The 18,490-nt window shown below is 35.9% G+C and overlaps 2 protein-coding genes across 2 annotated transcripts; both read right to left on the bottom strand.

The window, feature by feature from the left end:
* Positions 1-501: 501 nt before the first annotated feature.
* LOC141707436 (fructokinase-like 1, chloroplastic) lies at positions 502-2,671 on the bottom strand. The gene is made up of 2 exons (XM_074510600.1): positions 1,839-2,671; positions 502-1,393 (listed from the first exon to the last, which is right to left on the bottom strand). Exons 1-2 carry the CDS (start codon positions 2,604-2,606, stop codon positions 701-703), a joined length of 1,461 nt encoding a protein of 486 aa, XP_074366701.1. The 5' UTR covers positions 2,607-2,671; the 3' UTR covers positions 502-700.
* Positions 2,672-3,421: 750 nt separating this feature from the next.
* LOC141707434 (proteasome subunit alpha type-4) lies at positions 3,422-6,496 on the bottom strand. Its single transcript, XM_074510597.1, has 2 exons — positions 6,353-6,496; positions 3,422-4,375 (listed from the first exon to the last, which is right to left on the bottom strand). The coding sequence occupies exon 2, from the start codon at positions 4,373-4,375 to the stop codon at positions 3,626-3,628; it is 750 nt and encodes a 249-aa protein (XP_074366698.1). The 5' UTR covers positions 6,353-6,496; the 3' UTR covers positions 3,422-3,625.
* Between the last annotated feature and the right edge of the window lie 11,994 nt (positions 6,497-18,490).

Here is an 18,490-nt window from a genome sequence, read left to right as displayed (position 1 = left end):
CTTGATGCATTTAAGAAGTAGAAAAAGGTGCATCATAAATATCTGAAATGCAAAAATATCATATCACTTACTTTCATTCCCCAAGAAATCGAAAAAATCAGGCCAAGTCTAACAACCTGCTTTACTTGGTGGGATGAGCCGCAGTACAGTTTGCACTCCAGTTTGTGGCAGCTATACTAAAAACACAAAATAAACAGATGATGTTAAGCCTCGATTGACTTAATGGTGAATACATACTTGTGTAAAAAATGAAACTACTAGCAACTAATTTTTATTTTGCACAGTGACATCTAATATTTTACAAGCTTCTGTGTTACCTTGAAGGTGCTAGACATAGAGACCCAATCCAACATGTTTTGATAAACTGGTTTCCTTACTGTAACCTGCAAGTATCTATTATACTTTCAAGATTTCATATTGAGGTAACATTTTCGGCAAATTATCTACCATGAAACTAGACTGTTGCAGTTGAACTTCTTAGAATAGAAGATAGTCCACAGGTGGGAAATTAACCGACTAGATTGAAAGAGGAATACTATGCTATTCATTACCACAGAAATTCATAAGCTTTATCAGGGTTTCTATTAACTAATGATTACTAAAACACGAAATGAGCCAACCTTATCAGGTTAATATTTTATCAACTAAAGTTCTAATCTACAACATTTGTTGTGAATATGCTGTTTTACAAATACCCACTTCACCACATTGAAGGCACATACACCTGTTCTTTCAGATTTTGAACAGCGCTTTCTGTTGGAAACCCTCTCACTGCACCTATTGTCCACTGTGATATTATTCCGGCGGCAATTGCAAAACGTATTTGCCTCTCCAAAACATCTTGGTCTTGGAACATCTCAGGTTGTGTGGTCAGCTTTCTCATTATGGCAGCCACAACAGCATCCCCAGAACCAGTTCTATCACAAGTAAAAGGGGTAATGAGTACATCTTCAGTTCCTACCACAACACCGTCAAAAGTAGGAGAATAATAATGGATCCGAAGGGTTCCATCTGTTACAAACAAAAACTTTAAACCAGGATGCCACAATGGAGAGACTTCCTCGCGTGTATAGTGATAATAGTCTCGCCTATTCTTGGTTTGCTCATAGTCATCAGCATAATATTGAGGACGATAATTTCTCCTTCTTACATAGTGATCTTCATCTAGCAAAAACTCAAGCTCTTGTTTAGTAATCTCAATTACATCGGCTTGTTCCCAGGCTTTCTTGATCACTTTCTTAGTCTCATCACGCGATTTCCATAACGGCAATGGTAGATTCAAGTCGAAAAAGATTAGGCTACCAGACTTTTTAGACAATGATATTGCCTTAAAAAGACTTGCGTGCATAGAAGGAGATGTAAGGACTTCTGAGTTGAAATGAAACATTTTAGCCTGCAAGTCGACATGATCACCAGCTCAATTTACAAATTAATTCAAACAGTACTCTAATTTATTCCCACTAACCTCAAGAAATATTTATGGCCCGGTACAGTACAGGAATACAAAATCATACAATGACCAATAATAAGCCTTGTCAAGTACATAATCTGATTATAGGTATTACAATTGTAGCCAATATTCTAAAATCAAAATTTTAGCTCACAGATATAGATGTTCTTGGTCAGTTACAAGTTCCACTTGCCTCGTTAAAGAATGCATTATGTACAGCCTTTTCTTTAAAACAGAAGCATAAACACAAATGCAGAAACCTAAAATTAAACCAAAAGCTTCAAAGATCCCAGTTTTTGTTTATTCGTAAGAAAAACATATAACAGTAATAAAACACATTTATAAGAACAATTTATAATAAGAATGCAAGCTAGTGACATTTCCATACCTCTTTCAGCACATGAAGATTCAACTCAGAGCTAAGCAAAGAATCTTCCGCGGAATCCTTAACCGTCTCCGCCCTCATCTTCCCATCATCACCAAACTTCAGCTTCATAAACGCACACCCGGTTTTCGCCTTCTTATCAAATTTCACACCCCTAGTCTGCACATGTTCCTTATTCATCATTAAAACCAACTCCTGCCCAAAATTATCATCCCCAACTTTCCCAATAAATGCAGCTCTTCCACCTAACCTCACCAACGAAATCGCCACATTCGAAGGCGGCCCGCCTGGCGCCCTCACAAACTCAGGTGGATTCCACTGCAACATTTTCCAATCAGCATAAATATCCGGGTGCATTTGCTCATCCGAAACACGAACAGTAGGCACAAATTCCTTCTGCGCAGCCCCAAAACAACAAACCAAGGGTACATCATTCTCGAATATCAAAAAATCATCATCATCATCACCAAGATTGTCACTTTCTTGATCAAATTCAGTTGTTTCATCTTCTTGATTCAGCTCAACTGAATTGCTCTTCTGGGGTTGTGTTTTCTTGGGTCTTCCTGGTTTCTTGGGTGTTGAAGATGTGGACTTTTTCCGGCCACGGCGTTTTGGTGGTTCAGGTAAAGTTTCTGAGGTGGAATTAGTGGAATTGAGGGGTTTTAAATGATGGGTTTTGGGGAGAAAGAAGGGTCTTAAAATATTGAAATGGGAAGAGTGAGATTGTTGGAGAAATGAGTGAGGGAGAAGAAGAAGATGAGATGTTCCCATGGCTAAAATCTTGGTACTAGGGTTTATCCATTTGTCTGAAATTTGTTCATTTTATCAAGAATGGGATTTTTAAATGGACATTGTACAATTTTTCTCATTTTAAATTTGATTATATTTCTCTAAGGAATTTTTTAAACACAATTAAATTTCAATATTTGGCACAATATGTAGAGTTTTGTACACTATATTTTATAATATAGTATATAAATATGTATCTTTGTAAAAAAAATTACCCATAAATCTTTTACTTTTATATATTTATTTTAATTTATATTGATATTTGAAAACATAACACAAAATAAGGTACAAGAACACCAACACATGAAACAAAAGTAGACAACCCAAACAAATTGCCGTGTCTAGTTTTAGTACTCGTTTGGGAAATCTTAAAATAATTAACTTTTGACTTAAATCGAATAAGTGACCGATAAGTGATAAGTTAATAAATATTTATAAGTTATATAAGTGTTTGGATAATTTAACTTATAAGTCAGATTTTTTTTATTTAAATGAACTAAAATAAATAATTTTTAAATATAATTATCTTAATTTATATAAATTAAAGTTTGATTAACATTTTAAAAGTATATTTTTAAACTAAAATTGATAAAAAAAATAAAAAATATAAAATAAGTTGAGAAAAAATACGTCGTTACTAACATTCAACTTATAAGCTTATAAGTTGTAAATTCAACTTATAAGTCGACAAACACTCGTCAATAAGCGGGCTTATAAGCCAATAAGTTGGCTTATCGGAATTGCCAAACAGACCCTTAATAGAATGCAAAGAACAAATACACCAACTAGTAGTTAACTAATTCAAAGAGATGGTAGTATTACTATTCCAGTTCCCCAACAAGATGCAAGAACGGCCTCATAACTTAGGAAAAGAAAGCAAATGAGAGTGCAGAAATATTACAATCCATAACAAATTTCTTGCCCTGCAGTATTTTAAAACAGAAAGTTCAATGTATCAGAGCAAGAACATAATGTCTTTAATGACCAGTGAAGCATACAAGCTAAGAGGTCTCGGCAGCGGGTTGAGTAACACCATACTTGACCAACAGCTTACTCAGGGCCTCAGGTGAGCAAACTTGGTACTTCACTTTTCCGGAGGATATAAATACTTCTGCCAGTTCAAGCTTTTCGGAAGTTAGACTTGTGCTGTCCATCGTCTTGCTGAGAACCTTCAGTGCAAGCTGTACTGCCTCCTCCCTTGTGATATCATCCTTGTAATCCTGCTTCAGCATCGACTGTGCAGCCTGGTTGTTTGCCCCAACAGCTGCTGCCTTCCAACCACCATAATTTCCACTAGGGTCACTCATATAAAGTTGAAAGCCATAATTTTTATCCCAACCTGCAAAAAGAAATGAAACTCCAAATGGACGAAGCCCACCAAACTGTGTGTAGCCTTGCTTGGTATCGCAAAGTGATTGAACTAGCTGCTCGACAGGCATTGGCTCTTGGTATGAAAACGTGTATCTCTGAGCTTGGACTCTAGCAGTGTTGATGAGAATGTTGGCATCAGACATAATTCCAGCCACAGCACATGCAACATGATCATCAATCTTGTACATCTTTTCAGTTGATGTTGAAGTCTGAAGTAGTTTAGAAGTGACCTTCTTTTCACCAACTAATACAACTCCATCCTTTGACAAAATACCTATGGCCGAACCTGCATTTCCTATGGCCTCCATAGCATATTCAACCTGGTAGAGACGGCCCTCAGGGGAGAAGATTGTTGTACGACTATCATACCTTCGTGACATCTATATAAAAAACATGAAATATAGACACAAACAACAAAGTTATCTTCCGATTAAATTATAGTATATTGACGAACTGATAGAAGCCTGCAGACAGTAGTACTCGGACTACTCGAGAACATTACAACAGGAATATATGCTAAGAAAGATATCCTTATATCTTATCCAAACATCAATAAGTTTTTAAACAAGAGCTATTCTCAGTTATGCATAATTCCCGCTTGCTAAGCAACAAGTTAAATAGAGTACTGCATGTCTGCCTCTTGATTGTGATAGTGGGAGGAATAACACCCTCCTATGCTGGACTGATATGAAAACTCATTTTAGCTATGTTCCAAATCCTACACCTACTGTAAACAGGCTTGTGACTGAATTTGATTAATAACATCAGAAACTAACAAAAAACTCCTAGACAATAGGTAAGCCCCTAAGTCATATTTTGTGGATGGAACATAATAAGGACGCCAATACAAATGAGCACAAAGTGATTCAACATTTCCTTGTAATTAATTTATACTCCCTCTGTCCCTCCCATTTGTTTACACTTTCCTTTTTGGGATGTCCCTTCCAATTGTTTACGTTTCAAAATTTTCCAAAAATAGTAAGGTTTTTATAATTTTTAAAATAACTACATCCACTACTTCTCTCCACTATACCCACTTTATACATATAATATTAATCGGTCCCACTACTTTACTCACTTTTTTAACTTTCAACCATTATTTTATCATTTTTCTTAAACTCCGTGCCCAACCCAAATGTAAACATTTGGGAGGGACGGAGGGAGTAACTTATTAGAAAGTGAGACACTATCAAGAATCAAATGTTCCTTGTATAAGATAATTGATTAAGATACAAAAAACTTGTCCAGCATTGTTATGACATGAGTGCTTACATCCAGAACATGAAATGGGAGGGCCCAGAATCAGTTGTGAAGGAAATGGGAAGGAGGAAGGAATTAGCATTCCTGACCAAATATGTGACAATATATTGGAATTTGGAGGTGATAATGAAAACTACTGAAATTATTTGATTTCCACTTATTTTATACCTATTGATCAACACGGAGGGTCAGTTTAAATAAATTTACACTATTTAATTAGTTCATTCCTTCTGAGTTGCACAAGCCAAGAAAAATATTGTTTTTCAAGCTTCTACTCAGTGGCCTTCGCTAAGCATTTCGATTCACAATAAGGAGCCCAAATATCACAAAATTACCAAATGTTAGTAGTGTCTAGACAGTAGACACAAGCAAGGCAGTTTCTGAGCCCACAAACTGTTACTTGTTTTGATGCCTAATTGCCTGTATCTTTTTTTTCCGAACCAACCCACATAATAAATCCAAATGTAAAATCATAACTCAGAAGACTCTACACTTAATTTGAAAACCCCTAAATTTATCTATACATCAATCAGAAGTAAACAGATTTTATACATCCATGATCCCCCGAAAGATAAATTGGCACAACATATCAAGCCCAGCTGCACCAAGCCTCCCCAGATTAAAACTTGTTGATTAATATTTAAAAAAAAAACATATGCAATTTTCAACTAGCTTCGGAAGGTAATACAAAGCAAATACCCTTAATAAAACTTTAACAAAACTCGTAATTATAATTATCAAAGCCAAACAAACATCCCCTCATTCGATATCCAACACCATTATTATTTTAGCAATACCCCAAAATAAAACCCTAGAAATTGTTTTCCTTATCATTCACAATGATTCCTAGGTCTCGAAAATTCGACAAGCTCGCGTACACAAATAGAGTTTACAAGTTCACAAGATTAATCGTTTGAGCCACAAAGTAGAAATCAAATTATCAATATAGCTCAAATAATCAAATATTAATTACAAAATCAACTATATCAGTAAACTATTTAAGCAAAATTACAACAGGGAAATTAATTGATTAATAATTACGCATTTCAACACAAACAGAGAGAGATTAAAAGTGGGGGGGGGGGGGTGAGGCATACCGTTAATAGTAGGAGAAGAAAGAGCAGCTTCAAATGCGATCTGGAAATTTTGAAGTGAATAATAATGTATAGATAAATCGTTAGTAGTTGTCTTGAAGGGAAAGAAATTATTAGAACCCGACCCGGTTTATCTGGGTTAGCTTTTCTAACCTTTTTTTAATAAAGCTTTTTTATTATTAGAAAAAAAAAACAATACAAAATCAATGCTATTGTATTATGCATAGTGAGGATAAGTCTTCGTTTTTAACTTTGTTGCTATATCGCATATCATTAATTATATTATCAGGATCGCATTCCCAACGAGAATTTTTGCGATAACTGGTAATTATTTTAGTTGAAATTGGTAAATTTTAAAAAAGTTAAAATTTTAAATTCGATAAATTGATAATTTTGTGCAAAATAAAATTTTAAATTTTATAAAAATCAACAATTTTAATCATGAAAATTAACAATTCTCATAATTCTCATTTTAAGAATTTCTTATTTAAGCAAAAGTTTATATTACCGTATACATGTTTTTGAATATTTTATTAAATTACTTTATAATATGAACATAGTAAGTGAAATCATTTTAATAATTGATATGTAAGTATGGAATAAGATTGTTGAAAATGAAAGAATCTCGTTGCGTGAGCAATCCCTTATTATCATTATATACATGTATCGTGTATCATATATAATATAATAGATCTTCTACAAACTAAGAAAGAGATAGTAATTACAAGTATGTTGCATTTACATAATTAACATATGTACTAGCACACCCAACATTTGAACCGGCAAGAATATGTTCAGAATGGTACGAAATTCTTGAAATGGAGATAAAGGGAGTTCGTTGGTGAAAATATCAGCATACCTATATAAAAGGAATATGTAGTACACATACATGATCAATAGATACCTTTTCACGAACCAAATGTGTATCCATCTCAACATGTTTGATATGTTAATGTAATTTCACAATATACAATTGTGACTTTACGAAGAGGACAGTGAAGCTGGAGTAACAAATTCTAGAGTCAAGAAATCTCTGCAACAATATTAGCGACACCACGATACTCGACCTCAGCACTAGACCTGGAAAGAGTGAGGTGTAGTTTTGCTGACCATGACAAGAGGTTGTATCCTAAGAAAACACAATAATCAGAAGTAGAACGGAAGGTATCCAGACACCTTTTCCAGTCAGCATTTAAATAGGAGGTAAAACCCAAATTGGGGGAAGAAGATAAGTACATCCCATTTTCAAGTTTACCTCGAATATAACGTAATATGCGTTTCATAGCATTGAAGGGTGGTTGACGTGGATCATGCATAAACAAACACACCTGTTGAACAACAATCTACTATATGATCGTGTAAATGTTAAATACTGCACCACACCAGCAAGACTACAGTACAAAGTGGGGTCATAAAAAGGGTTACCATGGTCAACAGTCAACTTTACTTTAGTATCAACTGTAAAGACAAACGTACTTACTAGAGAATGAGAAGAAAATAAGATATATTACTGTTAGGACAAAAACACGCGCTAATATTCACGCAAGTATATGCGATCGCAATTAATATAAAATCAATTCTAGTTCGTTCCCACAGAGACTGGTTTAGGTTAATTTCAATCAATACACTTATGCAACAATGGTATGGTTATTATCCAATACTAAGACAATTAACAATTTTGTATTGTTTATAACTACGATTAACTAAGAGATTATACTAAGAACATTAACTAAGAGATTAAAATGAGTGATTAAGTATATGACACAAACATGAGATTCTAATTTCATTACTACTTCATTCAATAACCTTTTTGTTCTTAACCTTAGCATGCAATGATAATGACACTAATCAGATAATACGAAACTGATAAACGCCAACTTTCGTTGTACGAATACCATACTACCAGGCATCCATAAAAGAGATAGAAGCTGAATAGACACCAATTATATTGAGACCCTATATGTCTATAGAATTTGACAATATAACAGTTTAATGCACAAGTTATCTATCGTGATTACATAAGGCAAGTAAGATGGTTAAAATTACCTACGAATCATGCATAACAAATACATGAACCTATGCTAGCATGGTAAGTTCTAAACCTCTAAAATCACTGTCGCTTCATTAGAGATTAACACACTATCTTATAAGTTCACGACGCTCATAAAAAGAATAAGCACAACTAATACTAGGTTATCATACAATCACCACACACTAAGGTATCGAAATAAATTAACTAAAGAAATCCATAAGTAAATCCGCTAGAACCCCACGATAACGATTAGCCCATAATCGGATTCATCATCAACGTGGGTTCCGATGAAAGCATGGTATAATAAACGTAGTCTTTATACTGAATAATAAAACCAAGTACGTTAAACAAGAGTATAGGTTCAACAAATAAGAAAACTAGCATCCAAAGTTCCAACTTAAAACAAAGAATCACAAAAATAAACTAATTCTTCTTCGCCTTGGTTGAATTGTGCTATACGGTCTTCTTACGCCTTCTCCTTAAGCTCTGGTACGTCTTGTTATTGAAAAACGATCATAAGTTAACACTATATAGCAGTCCAATTTATCCAGGAGTCCAGGAAACATAATTGTAGTAGAATCGGGATTTTATTATCCCGCGTGCGGCCGCGCTGTCCTTCTGAACTTCGGCGCGGATGCGCGCTACTACAACGCGGGCATGCTGACCTTCTGGAGAAACTTTATTTTCTTGTCTTCTTGGCTGGTTTGAGTTGGCAATCCTCAAGCAATCTTCCTGAGCACCTTCCTAACATCAATTTAGCACCAAAACAATGCCAAATCTCCTGATTCTCTTATTTATACCTGAAATGCAAAAATACTACAAAAATACATCAAATACACAAATAACTCGAGTACAAAACACCAATTCAAACCTTTATAGAGCACTCTAAGTGGACATAAATGCCACTTAACACACCCCCAAACTTGAACTGATGCTTGTACTGAAGCATAACAGACTCAAAGAACAAGAAATAAAAATGCATGAATACAACGATCCCCAATAGAATAACTTAACGAACCAACAAGCAACATCTTAACAAATGCAGTTTTTCGCACAAGTTCAATTAAATCTCACAAATCAATTCACAAAACAGAAGCGTGCGTGTGTGCAAATGCTTACAGATATACTATCGCAACTAGATCAATAATCATGACTCTACTCATCAAGGCAATCACAAGGTTATAAATAGAATAAAATCTAAACTCAAAATAACTTATAACACTTTAATTCTTATATCGGAGGTATTATATGGGTTCATGCTTTTATTCACAACACATAAACAACACAAATATATTTATTTGACCGTGCAATGAGTGAGGTCCACAAAAGACTTATAAAATAATACCCATGTAGCGAGCGTTAGGTTAGCGGATCCCAGACTATGAAAGTCTTCGGTCACTAGGCACAAAGTCCCCTAAGTACTTAATAACTCGAGTATTAAAGAGCTCACTCGTGATCAATTATGCATAAACTCATTTTTTTTTTGTTTTTTGTTTTTTTCTTTTTTCCTTTTTTTTCAACGATTTCTGAATGACTGCGCTTCGCTCCATCTCATTCAACCCTAGACTGCTCATAAATTATGAGTCCGCTACTAGCCATTTGACACCTAGCCACAACAACTAGCAATAAAATCCATTTTTTTTTCAATTTTTAAATATCCATGTTATTTTATCATTAAGAGAATATCCTAAATTCTAAATATAAACAAGTGATTAAACCTCAACAAATAAATAAACCATGATCATGATCTAGCACGCAAGCAACCTATAAGACTTAGTGAAATTATATTGCTTCTAGCATGCAAATCAACTCAATAAGACTTAACATTTCTAAATACGACATCACCACACTAGCATCAATATCACAAATCAATCGGAAAAATCATTTAAGGGATCATGTTTTAATGCAAATGCATGAACTATATGCAACATACTATAACAAAAATAAAAAAACTACTACATGGCAAATATGCAACTATATGAACTAAACTATCATGAATATGCGACTATATGCGACTCACACATAACATATAATCCTTAACTAATATCCCAAAACTTAAAATATTCATTGTCCTCAGGAAAGGTAATAGTAAGGAATCAGGCATACCTACTCAGAATCAAGGTCATCACCCTCAACGAGTGGAGTGTCAGGATTGTTTAGAGATGGATACACAGATTCCTCACTGAATATTGGCCACTGGATATCAACTCCCGTGGCTCTGAATACAGTCCCTAACGCCTGGGTAAGGTCATGTGCAAACCGACTATGGATGTCATGCATCACATCCATCCTCCTCATCAAGCGCCTATACTACGCTGAACTCATACCAGCACTGCCATGTGCTTCCTGCTGCTGCTACTGCTGCTGCGAACCCGAAGGACCGGCCTCCTCACCCAACTGAGCTCTCCATAAAGCTCTCCTCGCTTGAGACGTCCTACCAGTATACATCTGATTGGCTGGATGGCCTCCTAGTAAGTGATCATATGAGTAACCCAGCCCCTTCGGATCAGGCTTTCCTCCTCCCCGCTCCTGCATCACTGTAATAGTCAAACTGTCAATCGGGGCACTAGGAAGCTGCAGCTGCTCGTGCGTGGGCCAATGAACTCCAACCGCCACACACAACTTCGTCACAATGGATGCATAGGGTATAGAACCCGTAGTACTCCCTCGCAAGAACCTCAGAATACCCTAATGAATCACCATCCTGAGATCCACATAGTCGCCCTGAAGAATCCCCTACAACAATTGTGCACTCTCCACAGTAACATCATGCATGTGAGAAGATGGCATGATATTTGCACAAATAAAGGAATTTCATGCACGTGCAAACATGTTCATGCACGAGGCAGGGAAAGTGGCATATTCGTCTGTGCCCTTCTTGAACTTCCAGTGAGTCTCAGGCACACACAGGGTAGCAACGATCAAATCCAAATTCAAATCATCCCCCGTATTCTCGTTCCAATTATCTTGATCTGGCCTCCTCTCGGGCTGCTCAATCACCCTCCGAATCGCCTCAGCACTATAATCCTCCGTCAACCCCCTAACCACTGTAAAACCGTTCTTCTCCGCCTTTGCATTTGCGTAAAACTCGCGAACCACACTCATGGGCAGAGCAGCGAGTGTCTCGCAAAACGTAACCCAGCCCATCTCCAAAATCATCTCCAACAACTTACCATCTTTTCCTGATGGCAGAAAACCTCGCTCCTTGGCTATAGGCTTCGAAAGCAGCCTCGTATACTCCGCCTCAGCCTCCGGAGTTGAAAACCTAGGCCTCACACCACCCACACTTAAAGAATCAGTGGTGTTGCTGCTAACTTGGGTTCGTTGTCTTTTGGGTGCCATTGAGATTAAATAAATTGAGAGAAAATATAAGTGTATAAGAGAGAATTGTGTTTCAGAATTTGAGAAGTGGTGGAGAAGTTTGTGTATAAGTGTGTGTATATATAGGAATTTGGAGAGAATTAGTTATAGAAAAGAAGTGGGAATTGATTATGGGAATAATGGGAGTAATGGGTTGATTGAAATTGATTTGGAGAGGGAAAATATGGAAGTGGGAGAGTAAAATTCTGGTTTGAATTGATATTGTATTAAACCCCCCGAATTTCTGTCTCTTTTCTGTCTTTTTTTTCGACTACAGGGGTGCAGCGCGGCCGCCCCTCCTGGCAGCGCGGGCGCGCCGTGCTACTGGAAAACCAGTGTGGCAGCCTCACATACTAGCGCGGGCGCGCCGTGCTACTGGAATTTCAGCGCGGCCGCCCCGCTTCTAAGCGCGGGTGCGCCGTGCTTCCGTAGTTGGCACTTTATTTTTTTTATTTTTCTGATTTTTTTGTGTGTTTCTCCTTGCTTTCTTCTTCCTCTATCTACTAATGTACAACAAACTTGGGTTACCTCCCAAGAAGTGCTTGTTTTACGTTATTAGCTTGACGTAGAAACTCGAGATCAAATGGACAATAAAACGGCACTAACCACCTCATGGTTTGTCGTATCCCCATAGTAATGCTTCAACCTTTGTCCATTCACTTTGAACGCTTGGCCTGGATCATTCTCAAAAATCTCCACTGCTCCATGTGGAAACACAGTTTTGATAATAAACGGTCCTGACCATCTCGACTTCAACTTTCCAGGAAAAAGATGGAGACGAGAGTTGAACAAAAGAACTTGTTGCCCCGGCATAAATAATTTGAGCACTAGACCCCTATCGTGCCACCTCTTGACTTTCTCCTTATACATTTTGTTGTTCTCATACGCTTGAAGCCGAAACTCATCGAGTTCATTCAACTGAAGCATTCTCTTCTTAACACATCCAAGTCAAGGTTTAACTTCTTCAAAGCCCAATACGCTTTATACTCGAGCTTCACAGGAAAATGACACCCCTTACCATAAACCAACTGAAACGGCAACATACCAAGCAGAGTCTTGTATGCTGTTTAATACGCCCAAACAGCTTCATCCAGTTTTAAAGACCAATCCTTCCTTGATGGACACATAACTTTCTCTAAAATATGCTTGATCTCTCTGTTAGATACCTCAGCTTGACCATTAGTCAGAGGATGGTAGGCTGTAGCAATGTAATGATTCACATTATACCGCTGCATCATAGCAGTGAACTTGCGATTGCAGAAATGCGATCCCTCGTCAGTGATTATGACTCTTGGAGTCCCAAATCTTGTGAATATCTGCTTATGAAGAAAATTAAGCACTACCTTCGCATCATTTGTCGGCAAAGCCTTGACTTCGCCCCATTTCGAGATATAATCAACCACCAACAAAATATACTGATTGTTGCAAGATGAGACAAATGGCCTCATGAAGTCAATTACCCAAACATCGAAGACTTCAACCTCTAATTCAATGTACACATCTCTATGTAATAGACAAGTATTTCTTATTTCGAAATCAAAGCCTTCGGCTGTAGCACAAAACGACAATGATTTAAAAATAAGAACTACTTTCTACCATGTTGGAAGGCTTTGACCGACACAAGCTCGTTGTGTCATTGGCCAATTACTACTTGATATTATTTAATTTTAGAGGGATTATATTATGTTAAAATCATAATCATATTATAAAGAGATTCTTCCTTTTAAATTAAATATTTCAAATCAATAATCGATAATCAGATGATTCCCAGATCGAGGGAGCATTGTCAAGAGGCGTCACTTAATACCCTTTTCTTACAGATCGAAATCTGTTTTTGACAGAATCATCCTTTCTCTCAATATTGAAAATTCATATTTAATTACGTGTTTCATAAACACAAGAATCTCATGATTTTATTCATAATATTTATATTAAGGTCATGAAACAATTTCACTATACTAGATTTAAGTTCACCTAAATCTATCATCGCATGATAAGTTAAGCATATATCACATATATAAGCATAAATAAACGTAAAGGTAGGCATGTTAAATCATGTAGCATATTACTCTAAGCATTATACATCTCTATGTATCACATGAAGCATTTAAAAGTAATTAAAATAATTAAAAACAGCTTTAAAACACTACTGTTAGTTATAAACAGACCGAAACAATTTCAGGAAAATAATTTAATATACCATTAGATGCGTCTCAAAAAAATGAATCCAACGGCACCAAACACGCCCCAAACGGACCCTCCACGCGCCCTCACGCGCCTCGAGAAGCGATCTGACGCGCCAATACGCGCACACGCGCCGTCAGGCACGTAATTGACACTCAGCCACTCGCCCCCACGCGCACACAGCGCTGACCAACTGACCGCGCGTGCCTGACACGTGCTGCACGTGGCACAAGAGTGCGTGACCCTCACGCGCGCTAGCCATCCGCGTGGTCCTTCGCCCGTTTCTGTCTTCTAGCAGCCATTTTTTTAATTAACAGCCACCATGGAACGCCGTGCCAATCATGGCTCGATGATTACAGTAATCATCAACCATTAACATCAGTAAATACTTTTTTGATTTTAGCAATATACAATATATATATATATATATACATAACAGATTACACATATATACATATTTTATTACGAATTTTAATTAAAATAACTTTAAAAATTCATAATAATTAATCCACACATCAGAAAATTATGAAAAAAATACCCAGGAGATCTACAACACTTGTAAAACCCATATCTACAATCAAAATAATTTTGAGAAACAATTTCTAATTAATCATAATTAATCCATGATATAACTTGCAAAAATCATAATAAATTCATACAAGATCAGAAAATTCTGAAAATTTTATCACAAATCTATATGCATACAACCTACGCTCTGATACCACTGTAGGATTTTATACATCACAGAAGCATGGTATAAGATTTATTTTGATATAAAATCCATATTAATCGCATACAAATCATGGATAAAACATATGGATCGATTACTAACCTTTAAAAGCGATCCAAGTATGATGAGCGGAGATCCCTAGCAGCTGCTCCTCAAGTGTGAAGCACTCCACCGGTGTAACACCCCCAAATCCGGGGTCGGGGATCCAGGTTGTCACGAGTTCCATTTCCCTTATCAATACTTAATCTTAATAGTTAACCAACTACTGCGTACTGTGACCCCACAGTATACACACACACACCACAAGTTATAGTCTCAGAGATGAATACCAAAAAAAAACACAAGTCATTTTATTCCATAATTATAAACCATTTCACCTTAAAAGGGTTTCTGAATAAATTTACATATTCTTTGCCATTATTACAATTCATAAATATACATAAGTCTGGTACAACAAAAGTTGAAAGCCTAGCATATTGGTAGTTCCTACCTCAGCTACAACGGCATCAACGCCTACAGGAAACTGCGGAATGTTTCCTAACCGCTCACGAATTGGGAGCTTGATCCTGTTCATCTTGTCTATCTGTTGTTGTGTGATGAAAGAAGAAAGCAAGGGTGAGCAACAAGCTCACCGAAATAATATGTATAATAATTAACAATATATGAGCATTCTCATAGTACTCATGAAAGTCTTGGTCAAGAAGAAATGAACCAAGCTGATATCTTAACGCGACCAAGTCGCAAAATATTCAGTATATATATATATACATATATACTTTTCACAATCTTTGAAATCCTCTGACATGTATAATATACACAGAGTTCCAGTTTATAACTGTATAAAAATATCGTTGCAAGGTGATCTCATATATTCAACCTTGTCTCAACATTTTTCCGAAAATCTTTGACATGCACAAGATAATCATTTACTAGATATAAGTTTAAAAGATGAAGTTACAAGATACTCCAATATACTTATATCTTTCCGAATACTACTTGAACTACCACCGTTCAAGTTATAATTAGTTTCAAAAGTTCATCACCCAGATGAGGCTACAAGATAAGACTTGAATAGATTCAATCTTTGAAATATTATTGAATGAAATGAAGTTACGAGATACTTCATTAAGTCCCGATATATATCCACATATATATCTCTTATACATTTCCTGAAAACCTCTGTCATGTAAAGTATGAACAGAGTTTGTAACATCCAATGAATTTTTTCGGAAATGAAAAGAATTGTGGCATAAACCTGATATCTTGCTGATCAGGCAAAGATACCAATAAGTAACCTTTTCTACTGTAGATGGATGAATTCCTCGCCGGTCATCACCCTGGCCGCATTAGGACCTCGCGCTAGACCGTTACCCGGCCACTCACGCGTGGATGGACTGTCACCCAGCCTCTTACACCTTGATAGACCATACCCCGGCCTGTCACTTATGCCGACTCAATTAGATGGGCTTACTTCCCGAACGTTGGGTAAGTAATCAATTCATTTGTCAAAAGAACAACCTTGTTGCGAATATAAATACACCACAGAGCCGGATCCCTCAGGTTTTGAGCGAGTATTTAAATCCCCTTTGAAAGGAAGATCTTAAATATAAAAATGAGTTTTGGGATCCGCTCTAACTTTTAAAATCATTTTGAAGACTCGAAAACATTTTTAAGAATGTTTGGAGTAATGCTGATTTAATAAAATAAATCAGTCCCAATATATTAAAAAATATCTGAATATTATTATTTAAATAATATTCTCACAAGGATAATCCTTATAAAAATAATTGAAGTAAAAGTTTTAAAACTCATACTTGAAATGAATATTAATAACCAAAGATATACTTATACGAAAGTATGATCTTTATTTGAATAATCGAAAATAAGTTTGATTATCGAAACATTATTCTTTAATAAAATAAAGAATATTAATTAGTAAATAAACGGAGTCATAAGTCCTCGAATAAATATTCCACTAATATTCATTAATTAAAATAAATGGAGTCATAAGTCCTCGAATGAATATTCAACTAATATTCATTAAATAAAATAAACCGAGTCATAAGTTCTCGAATGAATATTCAAAGTAATATTCATTAATAAAAATAAAGTTATCGAATAAACCTTATTCGATTAATAGTTTTGAAAACTATATCTATATCTATATCTATATATATATAATATACTCGGGAACATCGACTCCCGGTTTTAGAAAATATCCACCTTTGTGTCCCCTTTACGCAACTACTGCTTATCCCTAGCATAGGTATTATGCAACTATAAGCAATTGAATCAACAATATATATCAAGATTACGAAACAGACATGCATATATACCATATCACATGCTCCAATATATCGCAAGATTTGCTAATTAACCACCATGCATCTATCACAAGATAATGCATATACATATGTATATATCACAACAACAGTATAACGGGTAGAAAACTTGCCTGAGCGACTGGGGGTGATAAATGGCTTGGGACGAGTCTGGTAACCTATAAACAACATATAAGTTGGAATTAAACCAAAGTCGCTTATGAATATATACTTTAACCAATTAGACCCTAACGTTCGCTTTTGCGCTTAACGATTCACTTAAGTCGCTCGAGTACCCTCGGCTCCACCATTTTTAATAAATTAACCATTAAGGGTTTTAAGGCGATTCTTTCGCAACTGCCTTACTAACTGCCTAATACACTTTACATAAATGATTCATACTCCAATTAGTCCTTTAAGGTCTTTAACCTATGTTTCAAAGTAAGGCGAGGGGTAATGGTTCGTTCGCGAAATACCGTTACTTAAAACGGTCGTTTCTCCTAAACCGTACATCGGATTCAAACGAACCACATATCAAAACGAAGCTCGTAACATGAAATATCTAATCATGGCAATGGTCAAAACCTAACAGTGAGTCCTCGGGTCCTTATTGTTAAGAACAAAACAGTCTAAAGTAAATCGGACATTACGACGGCTATGTTTACGCGATTACCAATTTTTATCCTACTCTAAATCAACCACCAATCTACCACAATTCAACCATAAAACCAAACTCCATACTTACAATGCTACAACAGCCCCAACAACTCAATATTTCCAAATTTATACTACTTCTCATCATGAACTAAAAGCTTTACTTAAGTTCTTATATAATCAACAAGATTTACAACTCCAAACATATCACAAAACCAACACATCTCTAAATACTCAATAATCAGTCTTCTCATGAACCATGCTAAACACAAAAGCTCTAAATATACAAATGTAGCGCTAGGGTTTGAGATTATACCTTCCTTGGTGAGTAGGAGTAACTAATTAGCTTGGAATCACCCTTGAAAGTCCTTACCCAAGCTTAATCTAAACAAAAACTCAAGAACAAAATTTTAAGTTCTTGAAAATAACTATTCACCCTCTTCTTCCATGAATTTTAGGAAGAGATTGTGAAGGAATTTGAAGCTCAAACTTATAGGATAGCTATATCTATGCATAAGGAGTATTAGATAATTACCTCACTAATTAACAAGGCTTGGATCTTGGATTTTGGATTTTTATTTCTTGAAATATGAAAAGGGCCGAGAGCTTTCTTGAAGAAAAGTGAAGTCAACTTTGTGTTTTGGTGAAATGAATTGTTGGTTGGTTGTTTTTGGCTTTTGTTTTAATTATTTACCTTTTAACCATGGTGATTTTTGTGTGGTTCTTAATCAACCAACAACACACTTCTCTTTGGTCATGCTTAGGTCATCCTCCCACACTTGTCCTCTTCTTGTTGGTGAGATGACATCACTCTCCACTAACCCTTTGATTAACTCCTAATTACTTGGCTAATTACCGCT

This window comes from Apium graveolens, chromosome 2 (assembly GCF_009905375.1).
Source record: "Apium graveolens cultivar Ventura chromosome 2, ASM990537v1, whole genome shotgun sequence".
In the NCBI taxonomy this organism is placed as follows: domain Eukaryota; kingdom Viridiplantae; phylum Streptophyta; class Magnoliopsida; order Apiales; family Apiaceae; genus Apium; species Apium graveolens.
Note: the sequence above shows the minus strand (reverse complement) of the source record. Positions and strands in the feature narration are given on the sequence as shown.